Genomic DNA, 26,224 nt, shown 5'->3' on the forward strand with positions numbered 1-26,224 from the left:
ATTTCACAATAGTGTAAATGCAACGATGTCATTCCCACTACAAACATTTAAGAATAGAGAAGTTGCAGGTTGTTCCTCCAGAGCAGCTGCACAGTTTCCCAAATCGCGCGCCCTTGCGAACAGCACACTGCTCCCCTGCGTCACACTATAACAAAACAGCAGACACCTACTCATTAATCGCGCTTTGATAGTGTATGCAGGCATTTTTGAGAGATTTCATAGAGGAGTAATAAAACATACAAAAAACAGATCTCAAAATGTTAACCGCCAACTTACCGGTGGAACCCAACCAAACTTTTTCTCCGTGGTTGGCATGTCCTTATTCCTCAGTTTTTCGAGAACTTCTTGAAGAGCTTCAATCTGGAAGCAAAGGATACAATGCGACTTGATGAAATTAACCTACTAACATACAACATTTCCATATGATCTTTCGTTTTGTTTGCAACAGTAGCCCTCCAAAACGAGAACACGTGAGTGAACGTTGTAATGGACGGGAAGTAATCTAAATTGTCAAACTCGGCTGATTTGAAAGACCAGTTTCAGAAATACAGTCAGTTCTTTTATAACGTTATAAAAATCATAAAAATCAAAATCATAGGACATTAATCAGTGATTTTAATATGAAGGCTTACCAGTTCTTTTTCTTCTTGAGTGTGAAAATGATCCTCTGGTGAACGAATCTCAAGATCTTTGCAGTTAACCAAGGAAATGAACAAATAGCAGGTAACGCTTAGTAGCAGGAGCCGCTCGCTGACCATGGTGCTGAGGTGGGCGCGGGACCCTGGTCCAGTGGTTCAGGAAAAGCAGTGTAAACACTCTTTGTTCAGTGGCTCAGCCCAAAGCTTTATAGTCTGTCCTGCTCTGACATCAGTTTGTTAAATATTCATAGTCAATAAAAAGGAATTACGGGTTGTCTGGTGATACCCTCAATCCCTCAGAAATGTTAGGGATACTACAGAGAATTCAGTTTGACAGAGAAGAACTGCAATCTTCAGCGGTCAAGTTAATGGTTTTTATGTTGCATTTAAAACGTGTATTGAAAAACTCAAATGAGAGTTGTGTTTAAAAAGAAAGGATAACACACATTTCTCGTTCTCCATTCTCTTGTAACTGTGGGTACAACTCATGGTTCATACGTTTGACCTCATGACGTCAATCATAACCGCTCACTTTCAATCTCCTGTTGTACACTTAACCTCGTCTGCGACCCACTGCTTGTTCTAATTGCTGGAGAATTTCATTTCCGGAGGCAGATCAAATAGTAGTCACTCTTTACCCCTTGGTGCTGCAGCTCTTTGAAGGATGTAGCATTGAGTATGACGTGCTAAAAAACGTTTATTTAAAAAAAATGCAATAATTGGATTAAGTCTATTTTGCAAACATCTTCAAAATGATCTTTTCTAACTTTAGACTATATTTAAAAGTGACATGTATGTGGTCATGGCATGAATTGTGTGTTTTAACATTTGCCTAGCTTAATGTTGACCTTTCCACTGGTGATCGAAATGGGGTGACCCTGGGGTCAACTCATAATTGGGTGTCCTTACTGGAACTTGGACCAGATGATGCAAGGCAGACAACAGGTCTCCACCGCATAATTTTAATGTGAATCCCATTGTTGTTTTGAAGTGAGAACATGTATGTTTCCATAGAGAAACACAGATTTTTTGAATTATCTTGATTATAAAGTATCTACGCTCATATCATATATATTTTAAGCATGCAATACAGGATGACACATCACATTAATTTTGCTGACATGATGCAGTCCAAAGTCACTTGTCTTTCAAACAATACTGGAAGGATGGGTGGATGAGTGAAAAAAGATGCTTATACCAAGTTTTGCCATCATGTTCCGTTAAATCCAACAATTATTTCAGTGAATACTGACCAAACAAATACATTAATTACTTTTCAAATGATTCATTACATTTTTAGTAGTTAAAATATAATTCTGGTACACGAGACTGAATAACTCTCCAAAGGATGTATTTCCAAAGTTCTCTCCATTAGAAAAAAAGGAAATCCTATATAATACTTTCTCTTGTTACAAGAAGTGTCTTTTTAAAGTTTTTTTCAAAGCAATGGATTTTAAAGTCTCTGTTTTTTTTTCTTTAATCATTTTCATTCACTGGTTATAATCATCCAATTTTTCCCCTTGTAAATGTAAGCTTTTATTAGGAAAAATATTCTTTCCAAAAGGATTCAACAAGCAAAATGCCATAAATAAAAAAAACACAGTAATAAGGACTGTGATCCTAATAAACAGCAGTCTCCCAATACATGCAGTTAAATATAAACATACTGACATCACGCAACAGAGAACATAACAAAATATGCACACAAAGAACAAAATGAAACTAAGGTCAGTTAAGGGGTCTGGATTTTCATCAGTGATACAATGGCCATGACTTGCTGCATTAGTTAAGCTTTTAAGTGCCCCTGTGTAATAAGCAAAGGAGAAAGAGTCTCATTATAAACCCTAGTATTATCTTAAAGAAATAATGGAAAATGGATATATGGATACATGTTCAAGAGTAATGATAATGTGTGATATATCAGTCACTCATTATCATTACTCTTGAACATGTGCCATGGTTCAGGTGATATGGCACAGGAGTATGTGACATCTCACACCAATACCTTTACGAAGCAAAATTTTGTGGAAAATTTCATAATATCTGTAATAAACACAGATAAAGCTGCTCTCTCAATTTCTGAACTGTAGTCTCTCTCTCTCTGTGTGTATGTATGTTTATATACAGTATATATATATATATAAAATGTGTGTGTTCATGTCTCTCTAAAAGTAGAGCTGTAATGTTTTTGTATCGAAACTGAAAACCACAGCTCTGTAGTCCTCAGCTTGTTTTCTTTTTCATTTCTCACAGCAAGAAAATATGTTCACCGTGTTTATCATGCAATGTGTGAGCGCTTTAACTAAGCTAACGATTACATCACCTCTAATGGCAAAGTTGACTGAATAACCATTTGAAAAAAAAACAAAAAATAAAAAAACAGAGAAAACACATGGTGCCATTACTCAGGCCACAAATAAACTGTATTGGAATATATGAATCCACATAAATGAATACAATAGTCCTAATCTCTAGGCCTCTCGAGGTGGGAACTCATTTTTCGTACACACATTGATCTGAAAAAGGTCAGAGCAGTCAGTCATATACATTTAAATTAAACAGAGAGAAAACTGCCTTTCTGAGTTGGTTCAATTTTCTTTCAAGCCAAATATAAACTGAACTGTGGCCAGAAAACCATGGTACAAACCAAACTATGAATACAGTGAACCGTTACATACATACATAAACTAAAACACCATAAACTTTTTTTTAAGTAACCTTTTTTTTTATGTGAGGATTGCGTCATCTAATCTTTTTAAATCTTTAATCAAACCTCCATGTTATGTGTGGCTTTATGCTACTTGGCTCCTTGTTCCTTCCTGTCAGTCATTTCCTGATTGGATTTCGACTGCTGCATGGCCTGGGGGATTGACAAAACAACACAACACATATCAGTGTGATCACATTCTAAATAATTTGAAGAACTTAATTTAGGAATAAAAAAACAAAACAATGAAAAAGTACAAATAGAGTTTCAGGAGTGTGCAGAAGCCATGGACTTCTTAGACACTATGAGCGATTACTTTGTTCCTGAATCTCTGTCATAATTTGAAGGGAGGAAATAAAATGGAGTTAAATGTGTCTTTACCATGTACCAGCCAGTGTGGAAGCCACATAAGTACCAGGAGAGCAGCATACTGAAAAGGGTGGTCACCTCCAAGTCAAACTCATCTCTGGCCTCATCCAGCCTTTTCCGCGGAGGCCTTAGAAATGGAGGTGGCGGAGGAGGAGGAAGAAAATCCTTGAGAAGATAGAGAGGTTTACAATTAAATGAAAGGTTTAAACCAAGAAGCCTGTAAAAAAAACACAATGAAATTATGGCCAGGGATGCACCAATCCAACTTTTTCAGTCCCAATATCAATACCGATACCGATACCTGGGCTTTGGGTATCGGCCGATACCGAGTACCTATCCGATACCAGTGTTTAATTAATAAGCTGTATGCCTCACTGTGTGGAAGAGCTTGGGTCATTCTTTTATGTGTAAGGCAACATCAGGCTTGACTTAAACAAAATGTAACAAATAAATAAATACATACACACACACACAATATATATATATATATATATATATATATATATATATATATATATATATATACACACACACACACATTTTCTGAATGGTTATTTATCATTATTTATCATAAAAATTTATTTTTGTCGCTTTCACACTATCACTGGGAAGTTTCTCGCGTCTTTGCAATGCACCCAACAAAGTTATCTGCTTCTTCGAATCGTCCCTTTTTTTGTTTGGTTGAACTCGTCGTGTTCTTTGGCATGATGATGCTGGAGGTGCTAGCCCTGACCACACTGACCCGAGTAAATTTGAAAACGCTATTTCCCCGTTTAGCCCCTCCGTCTACACCAAAACAACACTTCGACGCCGAAGACGATACTTTTCGAAAACACTATCTGATGGGCATAAATTTGAAAACGCCGGGTTCACCTTGTATTCTGGACAGGGAAAACCGAGAGTTTCAGAAACGATGACGTATGGTTGCCATGACAGTTTGTGCTCAAGACTTCAAGACAAACATGACGGGCGAAATGCAGTCAATGCTGCTCTGTCTATCAAATTTGCTTACCTATCTTCGATTACAGATCGTCATGCTGTACAATGCACAAGCACTGCTCCAACGTAGAAGACAAGCTTTATATTTCTTGTGCTTAAGAGCTGGAAAACGACTGCAACGGCGGTTCAAATCCTGCATGAAGCGGCGATTTTAGACGTGACCTGGCCCAACAATTAGTTGGTGGGACAGCTTCCTAATGACGTAACAAACAAAAAGGCGTTTCATCGTTTTGGTGTGCACGTAGAACATTTGGAAAACGGTACGAAAATGATATTGTGTAGAGAACTGAACTGAAGATATCGGCCCCATAGATCGGCCCTATTGTCACCGACACCCGATCCAGCTATTTGAGTCTGTATCGGATCGGTGCATCCCTATGGCATACCTTTACAACAGACTGCACTAGTCAGAGATATTTATGTACACAATCCACACAGATACAGTCCTCACCAGTGAACCAAAGGGGGGTGGAGGCACAGAGAAAAATGGATTACAGGGTTTTTTTTGTTCTTCTTTCAAATTGCTAGTCTTCCTATATTCCCTTTCCTCTCTTCCTGATTCATGGTCACCTCTGTCTTTCTGTGTATTGAGAAAAGAAAATGCCAGGAAACTGCACCTTGTTTAACATCTTAAGTGAAGCCATTTAAATTGGAAAATCAGAGATGAAACTGTGGATTAACAAAGGATTATAATTCCATTCAATTTAAATTATTCTGGTTCATGGTGTAGGAGACAAACTCACAGAAAGGAATGAAACGAAAACTCACAAGAGGAATCTTTGATAAAGTGGGCAGTGGGAGCTCTTCTTGAGGATTTTTCATTACTTTTTCCTTTAGGACAGATTCCATATCTCTGATGTCAGCAGCAATATCTCTCACAGTCTAAAAATCGCAGGACATTTTTCACATAGCATCACATATAACTAGCCAATGAAAGCAACTGCTAACACTTATGTTTTGTCTAAGTAGAGTCCATGGAATTGTAAAGAAAAAATTAGAAGCAGAGATATGGTAAACATTACACAATGGATCACAGGAGTTTTTTTTTTTTGCTATTGTAACAGGAAGCCTGTCAACCTTTGATGTAACATTCCCATTTAGCTTCAGTTTCTCCGGTGGAAGCAAGGCACACAAATCAAGTTCTTCCTCGTTGCCATAGCAGTCAAACTGTACACGACAACGATCTCCCTTAATCCAGACTACCACAGCAGGGTACACCAAACCGTCCTCTGCCCAGGTCGCTCGACAACGTGAGCCAAGCACCCACTGCAGCAATCAAAAGAGACGACGCTCAAGCAAATATTTACATTTTGCTTATGGAGCAAATGGAAATTTGCGTTGTACGTGACCTGTCATAGAAATTGCACAAACGTTAGTGCTACACTCTTCAGTACTGATCTTACCTGCTTCTCTTTCCAGGACTGTTCAGCTGTTCCAGACAGTAAAGTGCTCAGTTCCACCTCCTCTTCATTTCCATAACCGTCAAACTTTATTCTACCCTGTTCCCCATCCAAACTGATCAGAGTGGCAGGGTATACCAGCCCATCTTCTGACCATATCGCAAAGCATTTAGAACCTACAGACCACTTCTAGTGAAATGTAGAACAGGAGGATATGTAACGATAACAAGGTTATTATAGTCTCCGTCTTTAATGACCAGATAGTATGATCTGAGCTTACTGCCGAAGGCCTCGCGGCATCCTAATAGGCTTTTATAAGCGCTGCATCATCAGAAGCCAGCACTGAAGATGCAGTCTTTATCAGGACAAAAGGACAAATATTTACAACGCTCCATTCTGCCACGGTACTGTGCTTATTGGCGTTAACTGCTGCTACTAACATGACGCAGTCAAAAACATGAGTCGCTCCTAATTCACTGCAACTGGTGCTATTAGCAAGCAATTAGCCTATATTTGGATAGAACCTTATTCCGGATTCAAGTACATTCTTGGTGGGGTTGGATAAATGACCCCCTGTGTCAGTGTTTCAGCAGAAGTAAGTTGTAATATTTTCGATTAGCAATTTGTTAACACTATCTTTCTACTCTTGCATTAGCTACGCGCCCGCCTAGATGAACTGTCAACGATTCAATCAGGGATTGCTAAAGTGCGTTGGTCTGCTAGTTTAGTAAACGGAAAAAATTACTTACGCTGGGTCAAGTTCAGTCAAATCACTCTAAACTTGCTTTTCGAGTCTCTCACTATTTGGCTTTGACAAGGGTCAGTGACAATTTACAGACAATTGTCGTAATTGGACAAGTAGCTACTCTGAAATCAAATCTGACAGAATACTTACTTCAGCGCCCCTTTCCCGAAAAACGATGCTTTCGTTAGGTTCGGCCATAACTTTTAGAAAAGTTTAGTTTTGCGACGTATGAGTTACGGGATTATTTTCCACATTACGTTTCCCCGTTATGACAATTCAGTGTAAACGATAATTTGACTTCCTTTAAAACTCCCGCGGGTGTAAGAATGTCCGTCGCGGATGATGACACAGTGCCAATCACTCCAATCGGTGACCCCATAAAAACTTTCAGTATGTTTGTTTGTTTTTAAAGACCATAAAGACTAACAAAACAAAAGTAAATATGGAAATACGAGAGGCGAAACGCGATGATATTTGTGCCAGTTCAGTTGATCGTCTTTTTGAGGAGAATACCGCTTGTTATGTACGATAGATAAGCAAAGAGAAGCAATTAACAAACCAATAATCCTAGAGAGAACAGTTCAAAGGAATCTCTGTCAAGGAATTTTGTACATTTTAGGGACATTTAAAGTACTAGGCCTTCTCAGTTGTAGAAACCTCCGCGACTGTGGCATCTTGTCACCTAGTTATGGGACCTTGTATGTAGAATAAAAATGTTGACCTGTAAGAAGTAACTGGGTTCCAGTCTTGGGATTAATTTACATCCATGACTTCTGAAATTTTCCAGAAAACATAGTTCATGGTTTTTGGTCACAGTAAACAGAGTAACAGTGTTATTGTTTTCTGTAAAAAAGAAAAAATAGTATGTGGATGGATATCCACAAATAATGACAATAATAGTTTATTCTGTATGTCAGCAATGATGCCCAACAACTGAGATTACAAGAGCATTTTTTCTATTTTAATACAAAAGCCTTTAAAATAATTTTCATTAACTCCATTTAGCAACATCCAACCATAAATGACATTACTGTCCTAACAAATCTGCATCACTGAAGCCATCTACTTGTACATCAGGTTGGGGACCCTCTAGTGCAGGAGCAGGAGCAGGAGCAGGTACAAACACCTTCCAGGGTTTGGAGGGGCAGTTAAAAGAACTGACAGACTCAGTGGAGGGTTGAGCCGACTCCTGAGCTGGATCAGAGCTAGCGACAGAGGCAGTCTTGTCTTGACACTCCTCGGAAGACTCCTTTTCGGATTTCGCCGTGGTTGCTTCAGTTGTTGGCGTAACAGTTGTTGAAGGAGGGACAGCGTGGAGGACAGTTCTCAAAGGAGACCAGCCTGGTGGTCTCCTCCGCATGAAAGTCTAGAAATCAAATCAGTAAGATCAGTAGGTGATTTGTTATTTTTTTAACAGGGGGGATGGCCCAATGGTCACCGACACTACTCTATAGAGCATATAGGGGGATGGCAGGTTAACAAGGGGGATGCATTTTGGTCATTTTGCTAACAAGGGGGGGTGGCATCCCCCCTCATCCCCTACAAATTGCCTACTGAGTATGATTATTGTTATGATATTAAGTTAGAGATGATAGAGATTATTCACAGCAAGTCCATCACATTTAACCGAGTCAGTGTAGGAAACAACTATTAAAACGACGGTGTCTTTAAAAGTCGTTTAAGTGTTGTTATCACCTTTCAGTTGGATAATTCATGCTTAAACCATAGACTTGCTCTGTTTACAAGAGTTTGAATATGATCTGTATGTCCCACCTTTCTTAGAGGACCTGGTTCACATTCCACATGTGGCTCGGGAACCTCATGTCTCCAAGGGGCCACATCCACCGTAGAGTTGCAGTTCATGAAAGTCTTACCCCCCAAAAAATGATATATTAGTACTATGACTGGCAAAAGTATCACAAGTATCACTTAATGCATTGTTGGACACTGCTGGAATGTATTTGTAAATAAGAAAATGTCGTTTGCGTTAAGAATAAGAATATACTGTTGTAGACACTTTTTTTTTGTACTTTTTTTGTAGCAAACATTGATAAATACCCTTATGAGAGTTACATTGCCAGACAGAGATTGTCAGGGTTTTTTTATACCACAAATAGTTCATGCATTTTTGAAAAAGAATATAATTTTAAAATAACTTAATAAAGTGTCAATAAAAAAACAAGACAGGATTAGATAAAGGGAAGGGAATTGTGACAGTTGTCACTGACCTGTAGTAAATACATTAAATAAAAAATATATTACATTTTTATTTAATGTTTAAATAAGTAAGATTAAGACTTGAAATGAAATAATTAAAAAAATATATTTATATATTCTGGTGACTTACTTGTTCATGTGGATGACACTCGTCAGTTATCTCTTTGAACTCTGCTTTAGAGCAATTACTTTTCATCAGTTCAAACTGAAGGTGATATCTGAATCCAGCCACTACCTATGAAATACCACATACAGCATAAGAAACTGATTTCAAAATAAAGCAGACAGTTTAGAAAAAAATGATAGGCCAAAAAGTGTGTGTGTGTGTGTGTGTGTGTGCGAGTGCGTGCCTGTGTGTGTGCGTGTGCGTGTGTGTCTGTGTGCGTGCATGCATGCATGTATAGATGAGTGTGTGCATGTGTGGGTGTGTGTGTGCATTTGTGTTTAGAAACAGACTTACTTGTCTTGTTGCATATGCAAAGTTGTTCAGAACAAAGAAATGAGCTGCATTGTTCATTGCGTTGGCTTTGGCGATAGAATAACTCAGTGGCTCCTTTAAGTCCTCACTCATTGGATCAATTTCTTCAGGACAACCCAGGCAAGGCGCTCGCTCAGGAAGGATCACTGGCTCAACTACAGAAAGGAGAGAGTCATTTATTGTGTAACGTATCCTCAACCAATCATTTAACACAAAATGACAGAAACTTGTTGTGACCGCATAAGAGGTGCTGGGAAGCCCTAACTGTAGTAAATGAAATGTACATATTTAAAAACTGAGCTTGATTCTCCATAGCCCCGCTGTGAATTGTTTAAAGATTTAAGAGTCTGATATACACTTGGTTAGATTTACTACTTTTGTCACTTTTGCCAAATAACTATTATCACTAATGATCAAAAAAATGTTTAGCACGGAGTTGCTTGTAATTAAGGCCATGATTAAAACCAAACCTAAATGATCAGTTCTGGATTTGAAAATGAGATGCACCTGAGCAGGCATGGAGAAGGATTTCTTGACCTGTCTCCGTCATCTGTGTCTTCACATGACAAGGTCTGGGTTTCTGGATAATACAAAGAGACAGAAATATTTATGTGTTTCAATTACAAGGATCACAACCAGGTCAACAAACAGTCCTGGACTCACCTTTGGGTCATCTGGCAGGTAGTCACACTCACGCCACGTTTTGTCTCCTCCTGCTGGACAGTCTGTCTCCCTGCTAGTGAAACTCACTGATATCACCGGTCCTGAGTCATTATGTTCCTGTCATAAAGAAGACTATATGCTCAACAGAAAATATCAATTTTCTGGAGAAGAGATGACAGATTACCACAATTACCTATTGTGGTTATTTATACGTAATTAGTTGGGTTGACTCCATATCCTCAAGTTTAAACAATCAAATTCATCTCAGATAAACAGAGTTGAGAAATTCTTAAAAGTTGATTTTAAATCACTTAAATAAAAAGCAAAAAAAAAAAAAAAAAATAAAAATGAAGGAATATTTAAAAAGACTGAAAAGTCCAAAACAAAATAACATCAAAACGAAACTCACCTTGGTGGCCTCGAGGATTTGATAGAGAGCTAGCTGACGTCCTTCAGTAAACTGCTCGTTGTGCTTCACAAGTGCCAAATCCACAGCTGCGTCCACATCTTTGTCGTCGCAGTTAATATGCTCTTTATGTTGTGCTTGACTCCCTGTCCAGCATAGCCATGCCAGTGCTAAAAGCACAGAGAATCTGTCTCCCACCATCATGCAGATTGCATTAGTCTCACTGATCCAGAGCCTGGAGCTGTACCGCTGTGTTTGAATGTGAATTTTCAGATCTGTCTCTGTTGGACTCCTGACTCAGTAATGATTGACTATAGTTATACAGCCCTGCAGACTAAGTTTAACCGCCCCCCCCCCTCCCTTTAGAGCGCGGTCTAGGTAAATGGAGACAGCACAGAGCATGGAAGTATACAGGGAATTGGTAGCTGTAATGCAAATGTTTACTTAATGGTGACTAACACCACTGCCCACCCACCCACACACACGCACACACACACACACACACACAAACACAAACACAAACACACACACATACATGGAAAAATCAATACTTCACTTTTGGTTTGTTGGGATTTTGAGGCATACCAACAAATAGTATTATAATTTATCCAACATCTTTTACTAACTTTGTGTTTGTTTCAATTAGGCGACATAGATTTAAAAACTTTACCAACATGAATCAGATATAATCTTATACTTCAAAAAATAAGCTTTTCAGCCCCTTGATTTCCTCGTGACCAGAGTAGATGAAAATCAACAGCAATGTATTTATTTTTAATAAACTGAGCCATAAAAATTCATGATCCAAGTCATTATTACATTATTAGATTTTTGGTTTGGGTATGCTTCTTATTTCTTACATGAATAGTACGAACTGTATTATTTTAGAAATTTAATTTGAGTAGGGGCCATATACATCTTAATCTGTGAAATAATAAAAAAAAAAAATCATGATTCTATTATTGTGCTCATGTCATAATTGCGTGTGCAATCATATGACAGCTATTCTGAACAAGTATTAGTCTCCACTATAAAGACTTTGGAAGGGTAAACATAGCCCCCTCTTCGGCACTTTCCAGAATGTGAAGTTGCACTAATCTCATTGACAAACTAAAGCACTGTGTATTTAAGGGTATACTTTGTCCCTCTCTACCTTTGACCCACAAGCTCATCACAATACCCACAAAACGCTTCTTGATTTTTCTCACTAGATTTTTGAGAAATTGCCTGCAGTCACCGAGCTACAGTTACAATCACAGTGCGTATTTTACCGTTGGACAAAACACACTTTTAAAATAAATATCACATGCTATAAACGGTGGTGGCTTTTCGTCTCTTTAGGTTAAAAAACGTTTTTTTTAAAAGGCAGAAAAGATGTACACCGCAATCCCAGGTGTCTTCTCACATGATTTCACTCTTTTAGTGGTTGTAGTATTGCTTTTAAAAAAAGTTATTGTGTTTAGTGTGCAGTTAGGTCCATGAATTAGTGGAGCGAAATAAGAAAGAAAATGGTTTAATCAAGCCAAGTGGTCTGCGCCAGCGACATCATAGACTATCAATCTTTTCCAGAGTCAAAGTTCAAAGACCTTTCACTTGGACAGGAGAGTTTTTGGCCTTGTTTGGGGGCAAATGCACGTCAGATCAGGCCTAGATCAGACCAGCTGATTGGATTAACCATACTCAGGACACTCAATACAAATGATGAATTATTATGATTTATGTAGCCACTAATCACAGTCCACCTTTAGGTTCTAATGGATTTTGTTTGATACTCAGTGAGTGACAGTTTACCTTAAGTATAACTGCTCCTCTATCTTATCCTTTAGTGACCTTTATACGACACAGTAACTTAACACATAACTGATAAACATAAGCAGTATCTGGTCACAGAACCAGTACATGTTTACAATAATGTTTTTGTTTTGTTTTGTCAAATGGAAGAGATGTTTTACAGCTGTATTCCAACTGCTCCTACACTTAGCTGACTTAACCTCTCTGCATGAGGTTATCATTAATTGGAGATATGCAAAAATGAATGAAGGAAATATTACTTCAACAATGGCATGTGCCCAAAACGGCCTTTTTCTTTCTTGACAGTCTAGATGCAGCCAGTGGCACCTAATAATACACAATAACTGTCTGACATAAAAAAAAAAAAAACTCGCTTCCTACTGTCTGACATTAGCTGACAGGACTGAAAACACTAGGCCCCTCCCTGCCACATGCATATTCTTAAGCCCACCACTGTTTCTGCACTTCACCACAGAGACTGAGATACCACAAAAAACGGACGCGGCAGTGACAAACTGAAGATGACTTGTACAAGCTATCAGGGTGCATGGTGTCTTTTCACTGTTTTACTGTTGGGTGAGTTTCGTTTCCTCTCTCCATATGAGAACATTCAAAATGCGATGACTGGTATGATTCCATCGTTTTACATTTGTTTTTAATTGTATCTAGTAACATGTAGAAAAAAATGGTACTTACTATCACACAGAAGGTTCAGTTTGACCTGGATGTGTGTTGGATAACTTGGACTAGATGACTTCCCTGATTATAGACCTGCTGATTATGGACCTGTCTTCCAACATGATACACCAGTGGTGAAGTGGAAGATGTAATTGGGTGAAGAATTAGACTGAGTGAATTTCATCATTTGATCACTGAGACTATAGATGCATGTCTTAGATGAAGAGCTAATAGTAAATGCATTGAATCTGTAGGCGTTAATTCTCGTATCAATGTCAGATACTGCAAAAGTAAAAGTAAAAGTGAAAACAGTTTCTGAAGATATCTGTGTTTCATTTGGCATCTCTGCAACCTCTCGAGATAACCTCTTTGTTACAACAGGAAGCAGCTTTGGTTCTGAAGCAGGTGATTCAATGTCCTCTGGTGATGAGAAAAATCAGGCGTTTATAGAATCTGATGACGTGATGCCCCCCCATGGCCAATTTAACACGACCCAGAAGCCCGTCCTTAAGCCCATCCTTAAGCCCAAAGAGTCCAAGCCGACCCTTGGGACTTACACTCTCATTAAAAACGGCAAAACATGTGTGAGGGCTTCCCTTGGTGTAGAGTTCATTGTGGAAGAGAATAAGGTAAGTTCTGTTACGTCCTCAGCAAATTTAATGTGTCTCTCAGCAGTTTGCTACAGGGACTGTGATCGCACTTGGCTTACCACACGTGACAGCACTTCACTTATGCATCATCAACAGTTCATGTAAAATGTATCATGCAGAAAAATGTGTAGAACAAAAAAAAAAACAAAAAAAAAGGGAACCTCAGTGAGAGTTGTCGTGGCATGGAAGCTATGCACTTTACCGTATTAACACATTTCTGTTACTGCATGTGTAACCGATAACATCCAGCCCCATTAATTATGCTGATATATCAGAACCACATTTAATGCTCTTTCATGCTTTTGTCTTCATTTCACAGACGAAATCATATTTCAACCTAGACCCCAGAAAAACGAGGGCAACGGGATACTGTGGGGGTGATAAGGCTCTTCTTTCACTGGATTTTGAGGGAGGCAACGTGCAGTTCACGTTTTACAAGGCATGCAAAATGTCTAAACCATGAAACCCTTTACCACATAAATGACTTTACTACATTACATTTTTCTTTTCATTCACACGCTGCGTAATATTTGATTCTGAGCTGCCTGTATATGTGTAAGTGATGGTATAAACACAGTGGAGGGCACAGCGCATCCTGGTTTCAAAGATATTACTCAAAGATTTTTTTTTTTGTTTTTTTTCGTCAAAAACCCACAGGAAGGCAACGTCTACTATGTGAAGACGCTGAAAACTTTTCTGAATCCAGCCCCCCCTCGTAAGGGCAGCGAAAGTTAGTATAAATTAAAAATGTTAAAAATGCTAAAAAAAAAAAAAAAAAAAAAAAAAAAACAACCTCAAAAAAACAAAAAACATGTCAGCTTAGCGCTTACATATTTAAAGAAACCCTTGTGTCTGTTTGCTTTCTCCCATCTGTAGGTAAATATTATCCTGGTGTTATGGATCATGAAAAGTTATTTAAGGCTGACAAAGGTCTCAGCTTCAAGTGCAAATCACACACAACATTCCCAATGTCTCAGAATCTTTGGCTTAAGTTTGTGCCTCTTCAGATTCAAGCCTTTGATTTCGGCAGTGGGAAATTTGGAAAAGGTGAGTGAATGACATTCCTTCGCAAAAAATTTTTTAGAACAAATCAAAGTGAAGAAATGGTTAAAGAATAAACTGGAATGCCCCAGGTTTAGAAGAAGAACCTAAGATCAATGGTGAAGAATCACTTTGTTAACAAAATAGACACAAACTTTGTCTTCTGAGAAGCAGTATAACTTAAACATGTAATTTAAACCTTAGGTTTAGATCAACGTAATTGCCATGATTTCTTTATTGCTCTGTTCTCATCAGTTCATTGACACTGTCATTGCAGAGGTTGAGTGCTGGGCGGACTACATGAAGCGCATTGTGCCAATCATTGTGGGGGCAGTGGTTGTAGGACTCTGTCTCATTGCCGTGCTGGTCTATGTGTTAGTCCGTGAGCACCGCAAACAAGGCTACGAACAGCTGTGACAGAAGTGTGACAATGAATTTGTTGCATAAGCATTACACTGGTGCTTTTAATAACACTGTTTGGTTACACGTTCTATATTTATTGTTTTTGTCAAAACATCTTAAAGGGCTGAAATACTAGACTGTATTTAAACAGTAAAACTGGTATGTTTTTGTAGCATGTACTTTTCAATAAGTAGGTGAGTTATCCATATGGTTTAAAAAAATCAGTGTTTAAAAGAATGAGTTTGTGTGCTTTTTTAAATCCTAATACAAATAAATGTGGTTGATTAAACATTTTAATCAATTAGTTTTGTTGTGATTGTGTATTCAAATATTGATTTATATGTAAATACTACCGCCTTGATTGCTTAGAGACTTTTAATATAAAAGAATGTTTTGAAAGGGTGCCCATTTCATGTACATTTTGTAATTTTCCAGAATGGCCAGTTCATGTATATAGTCACAATATTTTAACAACAGTGATTAGATACAAGTAAGCTAGCACGAATGCCAGTACAAACAAGTAAACCACCGCATCTTCATATTAAATCGTCAGTCTTAGGGATGCACAGAAATCTGTAGAATATGTGAGAGGCACAGTTTTAAGGACAAACATTTTACATCACATGCATACACACACACACACGTGTGTGTGTGTATATATATATATAATTTTTTTGACCGCACATTTCTGACCCACCTGTGTTTGTTTCAACCAACAGCAATTTGCAAGGAAGCCACAATACACTTTCCTCCTGTGGGTCTAAGTGCAAAGGAACTAAAGGCTATGTCTAAGAATGTGTCTGTCGCACCACAGTGCTTAGGATAATGTTAATATTTTTTAAATAATTTTTACATCATAAACTGACATTTAGGAGTCCCAAACCTGTGCATCATATCTACTCTCTTAAGCGTATACGGCCCCCACCTACAACTCATGAAATTTAATTGGCTAACTGAGTTACGGCTGCTATAGAGGGACAAACCTGACGCTCGTTTACTTTTAATTAATATTATAAGTGTTTTGCGTACTCCCACACTCTGCATACAGCTCATACTGGGTGTCTCGTTCATCACAAAAATGAATTAAGTAAATACGGTTTAAATTCAACTGAAACGTCTGAATTTAGAGGTAACAGCAACCTTGCTAGCTGACAGTGCCGTGCAGTGACAATGAACATGGCTGCTGTGTTGCTGAAAGTACAAACCAACCAGGGTCTGAGAACGCTTCCACAGTAAGTTAATAGTGTTGGTGTGATTATATGCATTTATATTTATATATGTAGTCTGCGAGAAATGTTGAAAAACACTTTAATATAAAAGCAGGAACTAGATATTTGCCCAACTAACCAGATGGTTACTTAGCTAGCAAATGGGCTAACTAGCCACAATCGCCTGTCCAGATATTTTGCAGAATGAGAGATAGCATGACACTCCAACTTACTCAGCACTTTGCTTAACTTTCAACACACACCAGTCATACAGAGACAGATGTTCTGCTCGCATACTGCACAATGATAAAATCGAGCAGAGTTGAGAACAAGTTAGCTAGTTGCCAGCGCACATCTTGTAGCCAAGTAACTCGAATGCTTTGAGCTTATCAAGTCCTTGGTACAAAAAAGTTATCTTGTCTAGCTCGGTCCGTTGTGACTTTGAGCCACGTTTCACTTGACAAGTGATCTGTGTCTGAGAAGCCCTGTCCTTCAGGGTAAACACAGTGCAGGCGTTTTAACCACAGCCTGTCATTCTTTAAGTTACAAAGGCTCAAAGGTCATGTCCTTTTTACGTTTTAGGAAACTAGTATGGACCAAAGGACCTGTTCGGTTCGCCTCAGTTGGTAAGTTCACACTAGAGAGATGTCTCCCATACTGCGTACGTTGAAAAATAACAAAGTTTCAATGTCTGATAGAATTGTGTTTCTTGAAGTCTCAGCATGTGGGGTATAATTAAATGTCTTATGTGTGCTTCTGATCATGGCTCCATTGCATTCAAAGGGAGGATAGAGAAAGTCCTCATTGCCAACAGAGGTGAAATAGCTTGTCGAGTAATGCGGACAGCACGGAAGATGGGAGTACGCTCTGTGGCTGTGTATAGCGATGCTGACAGACATTCTATGCATGTGGCTATGGTGAGAAACAGGACCTTGTGGTATTTGATACATGTCTAACTGTCTTAATACAATACATTGTTGTTGCTAGGGTAACTGAAAGATGGATCCACTTCTCAACCTTAATTTAGGCCAATAAGGAAGGTGGTTTAATCCTTAGCATTAGTTCAGACACTTGTCTATTGCTCAGACATCTGCCTTTGTTCATCAGTGTTGCATGAGTATGGTTTGGACATGAGTTGTTGAATGTATTTGGTTCATTTCTTAGGTGGAAAATCAGTATTTGAAAAGTTTTCAGATTTATTTCAGCTGGTGATGACTTAAAAGATTAAGTTTTGGACAAGAGTCAAGTGGTAATAAAAAAAATTAAAAAATTAAAAGGGAAATTATGGCACAACTTTGCCTCCCTTCATTCAGAAAACACCCTGAGTATTTAATAATTGTAATGGTGAAATATTTGAAACTACAGGCAGATGAAGCCTATCACATTGGACCAGCACCATCTCAACAGAGCTACTTATGCATGGAGAAAGTTCTGGAAGTTGCCAAGAGGTCCTCTGCTCAGGTTTGATGGTTTTGTATTTTTCTCTTATGACCCAGTTTATACAAAAGTTTCTACAAAAATCAGTTTGTTTAGATACTGTCTATATTCTTCTTGTGAAGGCTGTCCATCCTGGATACGGTTTCCTCTCAGAGAACACAGAGTTTGCTGAGCTGTGTAAACAGGAAGGAATCATATTTATTGGTCCTCCATCATCAGCTATCAGAGATATGGGAATCAAAAGGTATTTGGTGACCATTGCCACTCCTGATTAGTTTCCTCTGCAATTATTCATCATATGAATGCATCTTTTATAAAGATGATCTCTTGTAATGATATAGAATTTTCTTGAGAAACCGCTTGTGAATTTGCCTGTTTTTTTTTTTAAATTAGCACGTCCAAACACATCATGTCAGCTGCTGGCGTTCCCATCATCGAGGGTTACCATGGAGAGGACCAATCCGATGACAAACTTAAAGCTGAAGCAGCAAGGATAGGCTACCCAGTGATGATTAAGGCTGTCCGTGGTGGAGGTGGAAAAGTAGGCAAACATTCCACAATAAGGCCGTTACTGTTATTGTTATTTTTAATCAGAGGCTTGCTTTGATCTAAGTTTTTTTTTTTTAGGGAATGCGTATTGCACGTTCGGAGGCAGAATTTCATGAACAGCTTGAATCCGCCCGAAGAGAGGCCCGGAAGTCCTTCAATGACGACGTCATGTTGGTAGAGAAATTTGTGGACAACCCCAGGTATATCATCTGATCACCTCCCTGTTGTCCTGTGTGCTGCTCTTCCACCGTGGGTCTTTGTGGACTGTGACTTTGTTTTTTTTCTATTAAGGCATGTGGAGGTGCAAGTGTTTGGAGACCAGCATGGCAACGCTGTTTACTTGTTTGAAAGGGACTGCAGTGTGCAGAGGAGACACCAAAAGATCATTGAAGAAGCCCCAGGGGTAATATTACTCCTATAATGTCTGTCTTCTACACTCTCTATATGGCTAAAGCATCTTGACTGAAGTGTCACTGCGTGTACTCAGAAGCGTTCCGATGTGAATGAGTGTTAGAAGCATGCAAATGTTAAGTCTTTGCTTATGCTCAGGCTGCAGCTTTTAAAAAAAAAAAAAAGATGTTTTTTTTTTCCCTCACTCTGTTGTCATGACAGGCCAAACTGTTTTGCACGAAAGAACTGGTTGTTTCTTGTTGTGCTCAACCGAAAAACCCCAAGAAAACAAAACTGACTTGACTGTTTTCACATGTGCGTGTGTGTGCGCGCGCGCGTGTGTGTGTGTGTGTGTGTGTCTGTGTGTCTGTGTGACTCCAGCCTGGCATCAGCGCTGAAGTGAGGCGTAAACTGGGGGAGGCGGCAGTGAGAGCGGCGAAAGCAGTGAACTATGTGGGGGCAGGTAAGAGTCCCAGACAACCCTGTACTACATGAACAGCACTCCTCAGTTTCTAAATCAAAGAACGGACTGAAAATGAAAATGTGTATGCTTCTTTTTCATAACAAACACAACAAAACATAGTTTACCAGGCTGACTGCATAGGCTGCTTTGTTTTGTATAGACGTAGATAAAATATATCAGTCTAAAACTACTGCATGGATTACTGTTTCCTTGACATAGTAGGAAAATTCTGTCTGCCAAACACAAATGAATGAATGATCCACATGATTTACCAAACACAATTCCTGATTCACCAAATTGTTTAGCTGGGGTAATACCTTTTAAAATCCAAATTGCATTTAAAAACAGTCTTCAGGCTGGAAAGATGTACAGGATTGTTGTTTCACTAAACGCCACCATTCAAATTCTTTCTAGTGCTGTTTCGCAAGTACATCTGCTGGTTTGTGGCATACTTTTACAGTTCTCTGTTGGTTGGTTTGTGGCATACTTTTACAGTTCTCTATTGGTTGGTTTGTGGCATGACCTGAGAGCTGGCTATATTTCTGTTGGCGCAGGCACTGTGGAGTTTATCATGGATGCCCAACAGAACTTTTACTTTATGGAGATGAACACGCGTCTGCAGGTGGAGCACCCGGTGTCTGAGATGATCACAGGGACAGACCTGGTGGAGTGGCAGCTGAGGGTGAGAGACAGGGCCACGCACATCCCGCGTCGTGTGTCTGTCTTTGCTTCAGCCTTTGGGTCTAATAGACTTCTGTGTCAAAACTCCTTCTACCACACAGTAGATAAAGTCACAAGTTTGAACTGTAAGGACTTTTTTTTTTTTTTTTTTTTAGTAGTTGACAGTTTTGAAAGATAGTAGCTCTGTTATTCACTTGTTTTGAGAGCAATGAAACCACACACTTGACCTATGCAGTCCTTATATGAAGTAGAGATGTGTGCATCTCATCTGCTATGTGTAGGTCTCTCCATTTACCACTAGGTGGCACCATCATCTCCATATACAATGCGCTCACAACAGTTTTAGCTTGTATCTTTACGAGAATAGAATTACATGGACCCTGCTTTGGCATTAAGTGGACGTTTGGATGTTTCTCAGGTGGCGGCTGGAGAGGAACTACCCCTGTCTCAGGAGGAGATTGCCCTGCACGGCCACTCTTTCGAGGCCAGAATTTACGCCGAAGACCCCAATAATGACTTCCTCCCCGGGGCAGGCCCCCTCCTGCACCTGTCTACCCCACAGGGAGATGAGTGCACACGCATTGAAACCGGCGTCAGGGAAGGTACAGAAGTACACCCATCTTTATATACGTTGGCCTCAGTGAAGATAGACTCCTGACGATGCATTAAGAATGGGAAGAAGCCCATATAGGTTATGTTAGGGCTACCAAGACTAAAAAGCATTTTAAATATACACACTGAAAAAGTGTTGAGGTTATTGAGCACGAATTAGATCAGTGGTGATCAATCCTGCTCCTGAGGGACTCTGCACGTTTCCCATCTTTCCCTGCTCCGCCCACCTGACTGAACTCATCCGTGGCACTTTTGATTGGCTGAGCACACCTGATTTAATCAAGAGCATGTTAATCACACGAATCAGGTGCGTTTGGAGCAGAGCCGGGATCCCCCAGCAGCAGGATTGAGAACCACTGAATTAGATCAACCTGGGTGTTACATTGTTTTTTGGTGTCTGGTGTTTTTAAAAATATATTTTGGTTATATGGTGTGAACCTTGTTTTGCTGGTGTTGTGTTTTAGGAGATGAGGTGTCTGTGCATTACGACCCTATGATTGCTAAGCTTGTGGTGTGGGGGGAGGACCGCTCTGCTGCGCTGAAGAAGCTGAGATACTGTCTGAGACAATACAATGTACGCCTGCCCTCTGCCTCCTGTCACTCAGCCTGTACAAATCAATATATGCCTGCTTTGTCCTGTTTTCCAGAGAGAGAGAGAGAGAGAGAGAGAGAGACAGAGACAGAGAGAGAAAGAGAGACAGACAGACAGAGAGAGAGAGAGAGACAGAGACAGAGAGAGCGCTTCCCTGATTTTGTACTCTTGAGACCATTTCAGTCATCTTGCTAGGATTAGTAGAAGCACATAAAGATGTGGATTCAACCCCAATACAATAAGGGAATTACTTTAAATTCACCTCCGTAATGGAAACTGCTTCAATGTTCCATGTGTATTTTTCAGTTAACGCAGTAAATTCTTCGGACTGAGCTGAACGTAAATAATCCCTAAATATTAAGACGCGTGAAATGATTTGCGCCTCTGCGGGTACATGTACCGACTAGCTCTCTGTCCTCCATTCAGATCGTAGGACTCAACACCAACATAGACTTCCTCTTGAGTCTGTCTGGACACCCAGAGTTTGAAGCAGGGAACGTTCACACCAGCTTCATCCCACAGCACTACAAAGAGCTCTTCCCCACGCCACAGGCTCCCTCCAGTGCGGTGGTGTGTCAGGCCGCCCTGGGCCTGCTGCTGCAGGAGAGAACACACACACAGGAGTTCAGAGCCCAGTCTGAAGGTCAGAACACACAAACGGTCTCTCAGGTGTACCTCCCCTCACCATTTATCCCATTCACTTTCATCATCTGACTCCCAACTGTTTGAGCAGTAGCCCTCAGTCTCCGCATACAAGTCATTCATTTAGAGCTGTAATGCAATTTTGTGTTCGCTGATGATCGAATTATACAGGAGAGTGATTTGGCGTGAGGTTAACTGGTTGTCTCTCTGTTTGCAGACGTGTACTCTCCTTTCGCCTCCAGTAACGGGAGACGGCTGAATGTGCTGTACTGCAGAAACATGGCGCTAAAGTTGGGGGAAAACAGTAAGTGTATGCCCCTTTAAAAAGACCCAGACTCCTCTGTGTGTGTCAGATTATAAAAATCAATGAGGTGATGGATGTGTGTGACCTGTCAGGAGACTGCAGAATGCCATGGAATTCCCTTTTGGTCCGACACACTGCGTTATGCTCCAGTGATGTTACAGCCTACAGATTTTCTGATTCTGTGTATGGGTTGGTCTTTATATTCCCTCTGCATTAGAGTCTGTGTTAACAGTTAAATGGAGATATTCTAACCTAATTCCAAAAGAATTATGCAGGGTTAGGTTCATATTTTTCATATTGATGGTTCTCTCACTAGCTTGGCCCTAACTGAGCTAGTGTTAAAGTTAATATTAATTGGTAAGACATTATAGTCATTTTTGTATGCTGTCAAGGCCACCAATACAATAAAGGAAACGTCATTTCCTTTCATGTCGAGATTAATAAGTATCAATAAATAAAATCGGTAGTACAGATACAGAATGTGTGTTACTATTCCTCTACATGTTCAGGCTTAGAGATCATTTTCCTCAAATAGCACATTTCTCTTGCATTATTAATCTTCTCTAATGTGAACCCATTGATCATAACGAACGATGATTTGCTCCAGAGGGGGGTGTTTAACGATCAATCCCGGTTCTTGAATAGAACCGTTCCCTGTTACGCCCCACTGGTTCTGTCTTCTGGGCTCCGTCTGTGGTTGTGTAACAGTGCGACTCACTCGGTAAGCTCTTGCTCACTAAGCCCGTGGGGCTTTCTTTTTCAGAGGTGGAGGTAGCAGTCACATACAATCATGATGGAAGCTACAGTATGCAGGTAAACTTTCAAGACAGCCAGTGAAACAGAATTAAATATAGTTGAATGTTTAATATCGTGGATGGTATTGTTTAAAGATGAACGTTTGAACTGTTTTCTGATGTGTTTTCTCTGTTTGTTTGTGTATCAGATTGGAGGAGAGGTATTTCACGTTTCTGGGCAGCTGGAGGAAGAGGGCGGAGCCTCTTACCTGCGGTGCTCTGTGAATGGAGTACTGTCCCGCCCCAAACTGGTCATCGTTGATAACACAGTACATCTCTTTTCTATGGTAAGTTTTACTGGTTTATGTGACAGCTGTAACTAGGATATGCATGATGAGGATTTGTGTGTTTGTCATGTCATGAGCAATTTGGGACTGGTTCTCGGAGACTTACTCTCTGGTTCTCCCCTTCTCTCTCTTCCTCAGGAGGGCAGTTCCCAGGTTGATGTTCCTGTGCCTAAATTCCTGGCTGGCATTAGTGCCTCTGCTACACAAGGTGGTGCTGTTGCACCTATGACTGGCACCATTGAGAAGGTAAAAGGCCTTTTTTTAAAATGTTTTTTTTTTTTCCGTATTGGACCACTATTTTTTTTTAATGGTATCCTTAGTATAGTATTATTCAATTAGTAATTGAAATATGGCCCTCACACTGTGGAGAAAGGTCTGCCTAAGTTAGAATTTAGAACTCAAGCGAGGGAGCCCAGTGGCAACCAGTCAAATCAGACTTGACACTAGTCCCTTTACAGAAGCAGCCGTGTTACTATTCCACTCGAATGGATTTTACCACTTAGTATTACAAACTTCAATCATCTATCCAGATCTCTTCTCTGCTCCTTAATTAATATCTCAGTCTTTATAGAAATACCTTTTTTTCCCCCTCTGTGGTAGAGGTTGAATAATTCAGTTGAGGGTTATCTAACATTGCTGTGTTTCTGACAGATGGCGTGGTGGCCTGCGGCAGTGGTACCGTGGGACTCTTATTTGTGCTGTATGCGAATAGCCGGAGAAATATGACTTTATGACCAGCTCCGTGATTCACTGCTCCTACCAAAGTCTAGACAGGGTTTCAGAAATCAGACACGTAGACGGAAAACTAAACTCAAGTTAAAGATTCCTCGAAATTTTTTTTTTTCTCTTAACAAAGACAAGGATTGTTTTCCCTGAGAAGAGACAAAAATCACGAATTTCACCGCATTAAGCAGATTTAGGACATAATAACACCAAAAAAAAATATTTTTAATTGAGCCTTCACAGATGCCTTTCAATCCTATGCCCATATCTGCAGTGACGCTGGCTGCGTCTAAACCAGCCCCACCTGTGAGGTAAACGAAGTGAACAGGAATGACAAGCCCATCTGGACTAAAGTTTGACTGCATAACTGGGGGATTAAGGGCCAGCACAGCTGGGAGGCTGGCATTAGTCTAAAGTGGGTCTTTTTTTTTTTTTTTTTTGGTTGTTCCAGGTGCTGGTGAAGGCAGGAGACAGAGTCCAAAAAGGAGACCCCTTAATGGTCATGATTGCCATGAAAATGGAGGTGAGTTCTAATGGTTGTCTTCTCTCATTACACCGTCCTCAATCCCCGCTGGCCTCCAGATGAACTGCGGAGACTGTCAGTGTTCAGCAGAGCCCCTGCTCACGTTCCAAACACACACACACACACACTTGCTTACAGGCCACTGCTCAGTTTATTGTCTTTTTATGGGAGAACTGTAATATTAAGTGTCTGAACTAATTGTTTGTGAGGAAATCAACACAAACACCAAAACATCAAGACTTCTTCAATTAAGATCAGATCAGACAGATAAAACATCAAGACTCCTTCTTCAATTAAGGTCAGATCAGATAGACAGAACGGTAGCTGACAGCATTTTTCACTCATTTCAAACATTTTTTCTGTACACGTATATCATTTACGACGCTATTCTGCACTGTGACAGCGTAGACCGGTATTTCACACAAGTCTTTCCTTTGTCTGGTCCTCGTTTTGGTTTGCGCATGTGTCTAACTGCCGGCGGCTGGACTGTGTTTTGCAGCACACCATTCGCGCCCCTAAAGCCGGAGTCATTAAGAAAGTGTTCTTCAAAGAGGGCTCTCAGGCCAACAGGCACGCGGCCCTGGTGGAGCTGCAGGATGAAGAGGAGGCCAGTGCAGAATAGAGATCAGAGAAGACAGTTTTGAAACTGTGGAACTCTGAGGCGGCAGTCACCGATAATGGCTGTAGTTACTGGTTTTGTTTTTTTGTTTTTTCCCTTTGATATCCCTGGCACTACACTTCGGTTTGGAGCACACTGTACAGTCGTCTGTGAGATTCCAAGCACTTGCCTTCCTGTTGTGCCGTCACGGCTTGTAAAATGTCTCCCCTAATACGATGTTTCTTTTATAATACCAGCTGTCCTGTTGACCTAAAACGATTTACAACCCTCGTTAAAACCACTTTTAGAGTTGTGCTCTTGATAATTTCCAGTATTTTTTTTTTTTGTGTGTGTGTGTGTGTGTAAGCTAGCGTTTCATCTAAAAACCTCTCTTTAAAAGGTTCCGTTATGGTGTCTTCCGTTTGTTTTTCTGTCTTCTCTCCTTCCCTCAGTTCCAGTACTGTGTCACTATTTTTTCTTTGTGGAAGAAATAGATGGATTTGACTTGAGTCTAATAACAGTCGTCCCTGTGTGAAATCCATGACTAACTTTCATGACTAGACTCCTGAAAGGTGGCTCTCTGACTCGCTCCTTTTCTCCCTGACTGGAATATTACTGTGTGGGTCAGATACAGTGCCTGTCCAGTCAAGTGAATTTGACACATTTTCCATGCCCCCCCAGTCATTTACTCTGTTTTAGCATTTAAAAATATTCAAGACAATAGTGTGATCCAATTAAGAAAATGAATTATGTAGAGTGGGTCTAGGACACTGGTGTTCTTTTGTAGCATAGGTTTTTGCTTTTGTGTTATGTTAATGCAAGAGTGATCGGATTGAGACAAATCAAGTGTAAAAACACACAATGCACACACTCCTGATGTGCACTGATTGTGTTGAGTAAAGGTGCCTTTCTTTTGATGAATACTGTAATAGAAGAAATGAGCAGCTTTTTCATTCAACCAAGTAAGTTCATGTGTTGCCATGATCATTAAACTACTTTTTCTATGCAGACCTGACTGATCTGTTTTTGGAATATGTTTTCAACTTGAACCATAGTTTAAAAATAAGTCCCTTTTACTGGGCAATCAGTTTCTCTGAAACTTTTTTTTTTTTATGATCGTATTGGTTGTACACTTTAGAGTGACGCTCAGAAACATGTTGCTATGGTGCTCTAGGCCAGGTCACATTTTTATCATGCAAATTAATGCTGAATATAAATCATCTCTCTACTACCCACT

The 26,224-nt window shown here is 39.8% G+C and overlaps 4 protein-coding genes across 4 annotated transcripts; 2 read left to right on the top strand and 2 right to left on the bottom strand.

The window, feature by feature from the left end:
• Window positions 1–37: 37 nt before the first annotated feature.
• Window positions 38–758, bottom strand: LOC115828045 (cocaine- and amphetamine-regulated transcript protein). Its single transcript, XM_030791956.1, has 3 exons — window positions 633–758; window positions 277–360; window positions 38–145 (listed from the first exon to the last, which is right to left on the bottom strand). Exons 1-3 carry the CDS (start codon window positions 756–758, stop codon window positions 38–40), a joined length of 318 nt encoding a protein of 105 aa, XP_030647816.1.
• Window positions 759–7,743: 6,985 nt separating this feature from the next.
• Window positions 7,744–10,953, bottom strand: kng1 (kininogen 1). Its single transcript, XM_030791174.1, has 7 exons — window positions 10,626–10,953; window positions 10,217–10,333; window positions 10,061–10,133; window positions 9,536–9,708; window positions 9,206–9,310; window positions 8,632–8,727; window positions 7,744–8,224 (listed from the first exon to the last, which is right to left on the bottom strand). The coding sequence occupies exons 1-7, from the start codon at window positions 10,824–10,826 to the stop codon at window positions 7,886–7,888; spliced, it is 1,104 nt and encodes a 367-aa protein (XP_030647034.1). The 5' UTR covers window positions 10,827–10,953; the 3' UTR covers window positions 7,744–7,885.
• A 2,080-nt stretch (window positions 10,954–13,033) lies between these two features.
• lamp3 (lysosomal associated membrane protein 3) lies at window positions 13,034–15,199 on the top strand. Its single transcript, XM_030791115.1, has 6 exons — window positions 13,034–13,040; window positions 13,473–13,720; window positions 14,061–14,180; window positions 14,399–14,471; window positions 14,618–14,788; window positions 15,060–15,199. The coding sequence occupies exons 1-6, from the start codon at window positions 13,034–13,036 to the stop codon at window positions 15,197–15,199; spliced, it is 759 nt and encodes a 252-aa protein (XP_030646975.1).
• A 969-nt stretch (window positions 15,200–16,168) lies between these two features.
• mccc1 (methylcrotonyl-CoA carboxylase subunit) lies at window positions 16,169–26,002 on the top strand. Its single transcript, XM_030791339.1, has 19 exons — window positions 16,169–16,416; window positions 16,975–17,018; window positions 17,176–17,309; window positions 17,758–17,853; window positions 17,952–18,073; window positions 18,223–18,370; window positions 18,457–18,578; window positions 18,670–18,781; window positions 19,150–19,231; window positions 19,786–19,913; window positions 20,331–20,514; window positions 20,989–21,098; window positions 21,543–21,759; window positions 21,976–22,062; window positions 22,826–22,875; window positions 23,006–23,143; window positions 23,282–23,389; window positions 24,318–24,389; window positions 24,889–26,002. Exons 1-19 carry the CDS (start codon window positions 16,355–16,357, stop codon window positions 25,009–25,011), a joined length of 2,139 nt encoding a protein of 712 aa, XP_030647199.1. The 5' UTR covers window positions 16,169–16,354; the 3' UTR covers window positions 25,012–26,002.
• Window positions 26,003–26,224: the final 222 nt, after the last annotated feature.

Source organism: Chanos chanos, chromosome 14, assembly GCF_902362185.1.
Source record: "Chanos chanos chromosome 14, fChaCha1.1, whole genome shotgun sequence".
Taxonomy (NCBI): domain Eukaryota; kingdom Metazoa; phylum Chordata; class Actinopteri; order Gonorynchiformes; family Chanidae; genus Chanos; species Chanos chanos.

Bases quoted from the DNA above. Each gene is read 5' to 3' on its own strand.
- kng1 (XM_030791174.1), bottom strand. From the start codon at position 10,826: ATGATGGTGGGAGACAGATTCTCTGTGCTTTTAGCACTGGCATGGCTA. The intron at 9,709-10,060 runs GTGCATCTCATT...TCCTTTCTGTAG, and splicing joins CCTTCTCCATGCCTGCTCAG to TTGAGCCAGTGATCCTTCCT. The intron at 8,728-9,205 runs GTAAGTCACCAG...TTGGGGGGTAAG, and splicing joins AGTGTCATCCACATGAACAA to ACTTTCATGAACTGCAACTC.
- lamp3 (XM_030791115.1), top strand. The intron at 13,721-14,060 runs GTAAGTTCTGTT...TTCATTTCACAG, and splicing joins TCATTGTGGAAGAGAATAAG to ACGAAATCATATTTCAACCT. The intron at 14,472-14,617 runs GTTAGTATAAAT...TCCCATCTGTAG, and splicing joins CCCTCGTAAGGGCAGCGAAA to GTAAATATTATCCTGGTGTT.
- mccc1 (XM_030791339.1), top strand. From the start codon at position 16,355: ATGAACATGGCTGCTGTGTTGCTGAAAGTACAAACCAACCAGGGTCTG. The intron at 17,854-17,951 runs GTTTGATGGTTT...CTTCTTGTGAAG, and splicing joins CCAAGAGGTCCTCTGCTCAG to GCTGTCCATCCTGGATACGG. The intron at 18,371-18,456 runs GTAGGCAAACAT...TTTTTTTTTTAG, and splicing joins TCCGTGGTGGAGGTGGAAAA to GGAATGCGTATTGCACGTTC.
- LOC115828045 (XM_030791956.1), bottom strand. From the start codon at position 758: ATGGTCAGCGAGCGGCTCCTGCTACTAAGCGTTACCTGCTATTTGTTC. The intron at 361-632 runs GTAAGCCTTCAT...CTTTGCTTCCAG, and splicing joins CTCAAGAAGAAAAAGAACTG to ATTGAAGCTCTTCAAGAAGT. The intron at 146-276 runs GTAAGTTGGCGG...GTTTTGTTATAG, and splicing joins AGTTTGGTTGGGTTCCACCG to TGTGACGCAGGGGAGCAGTG.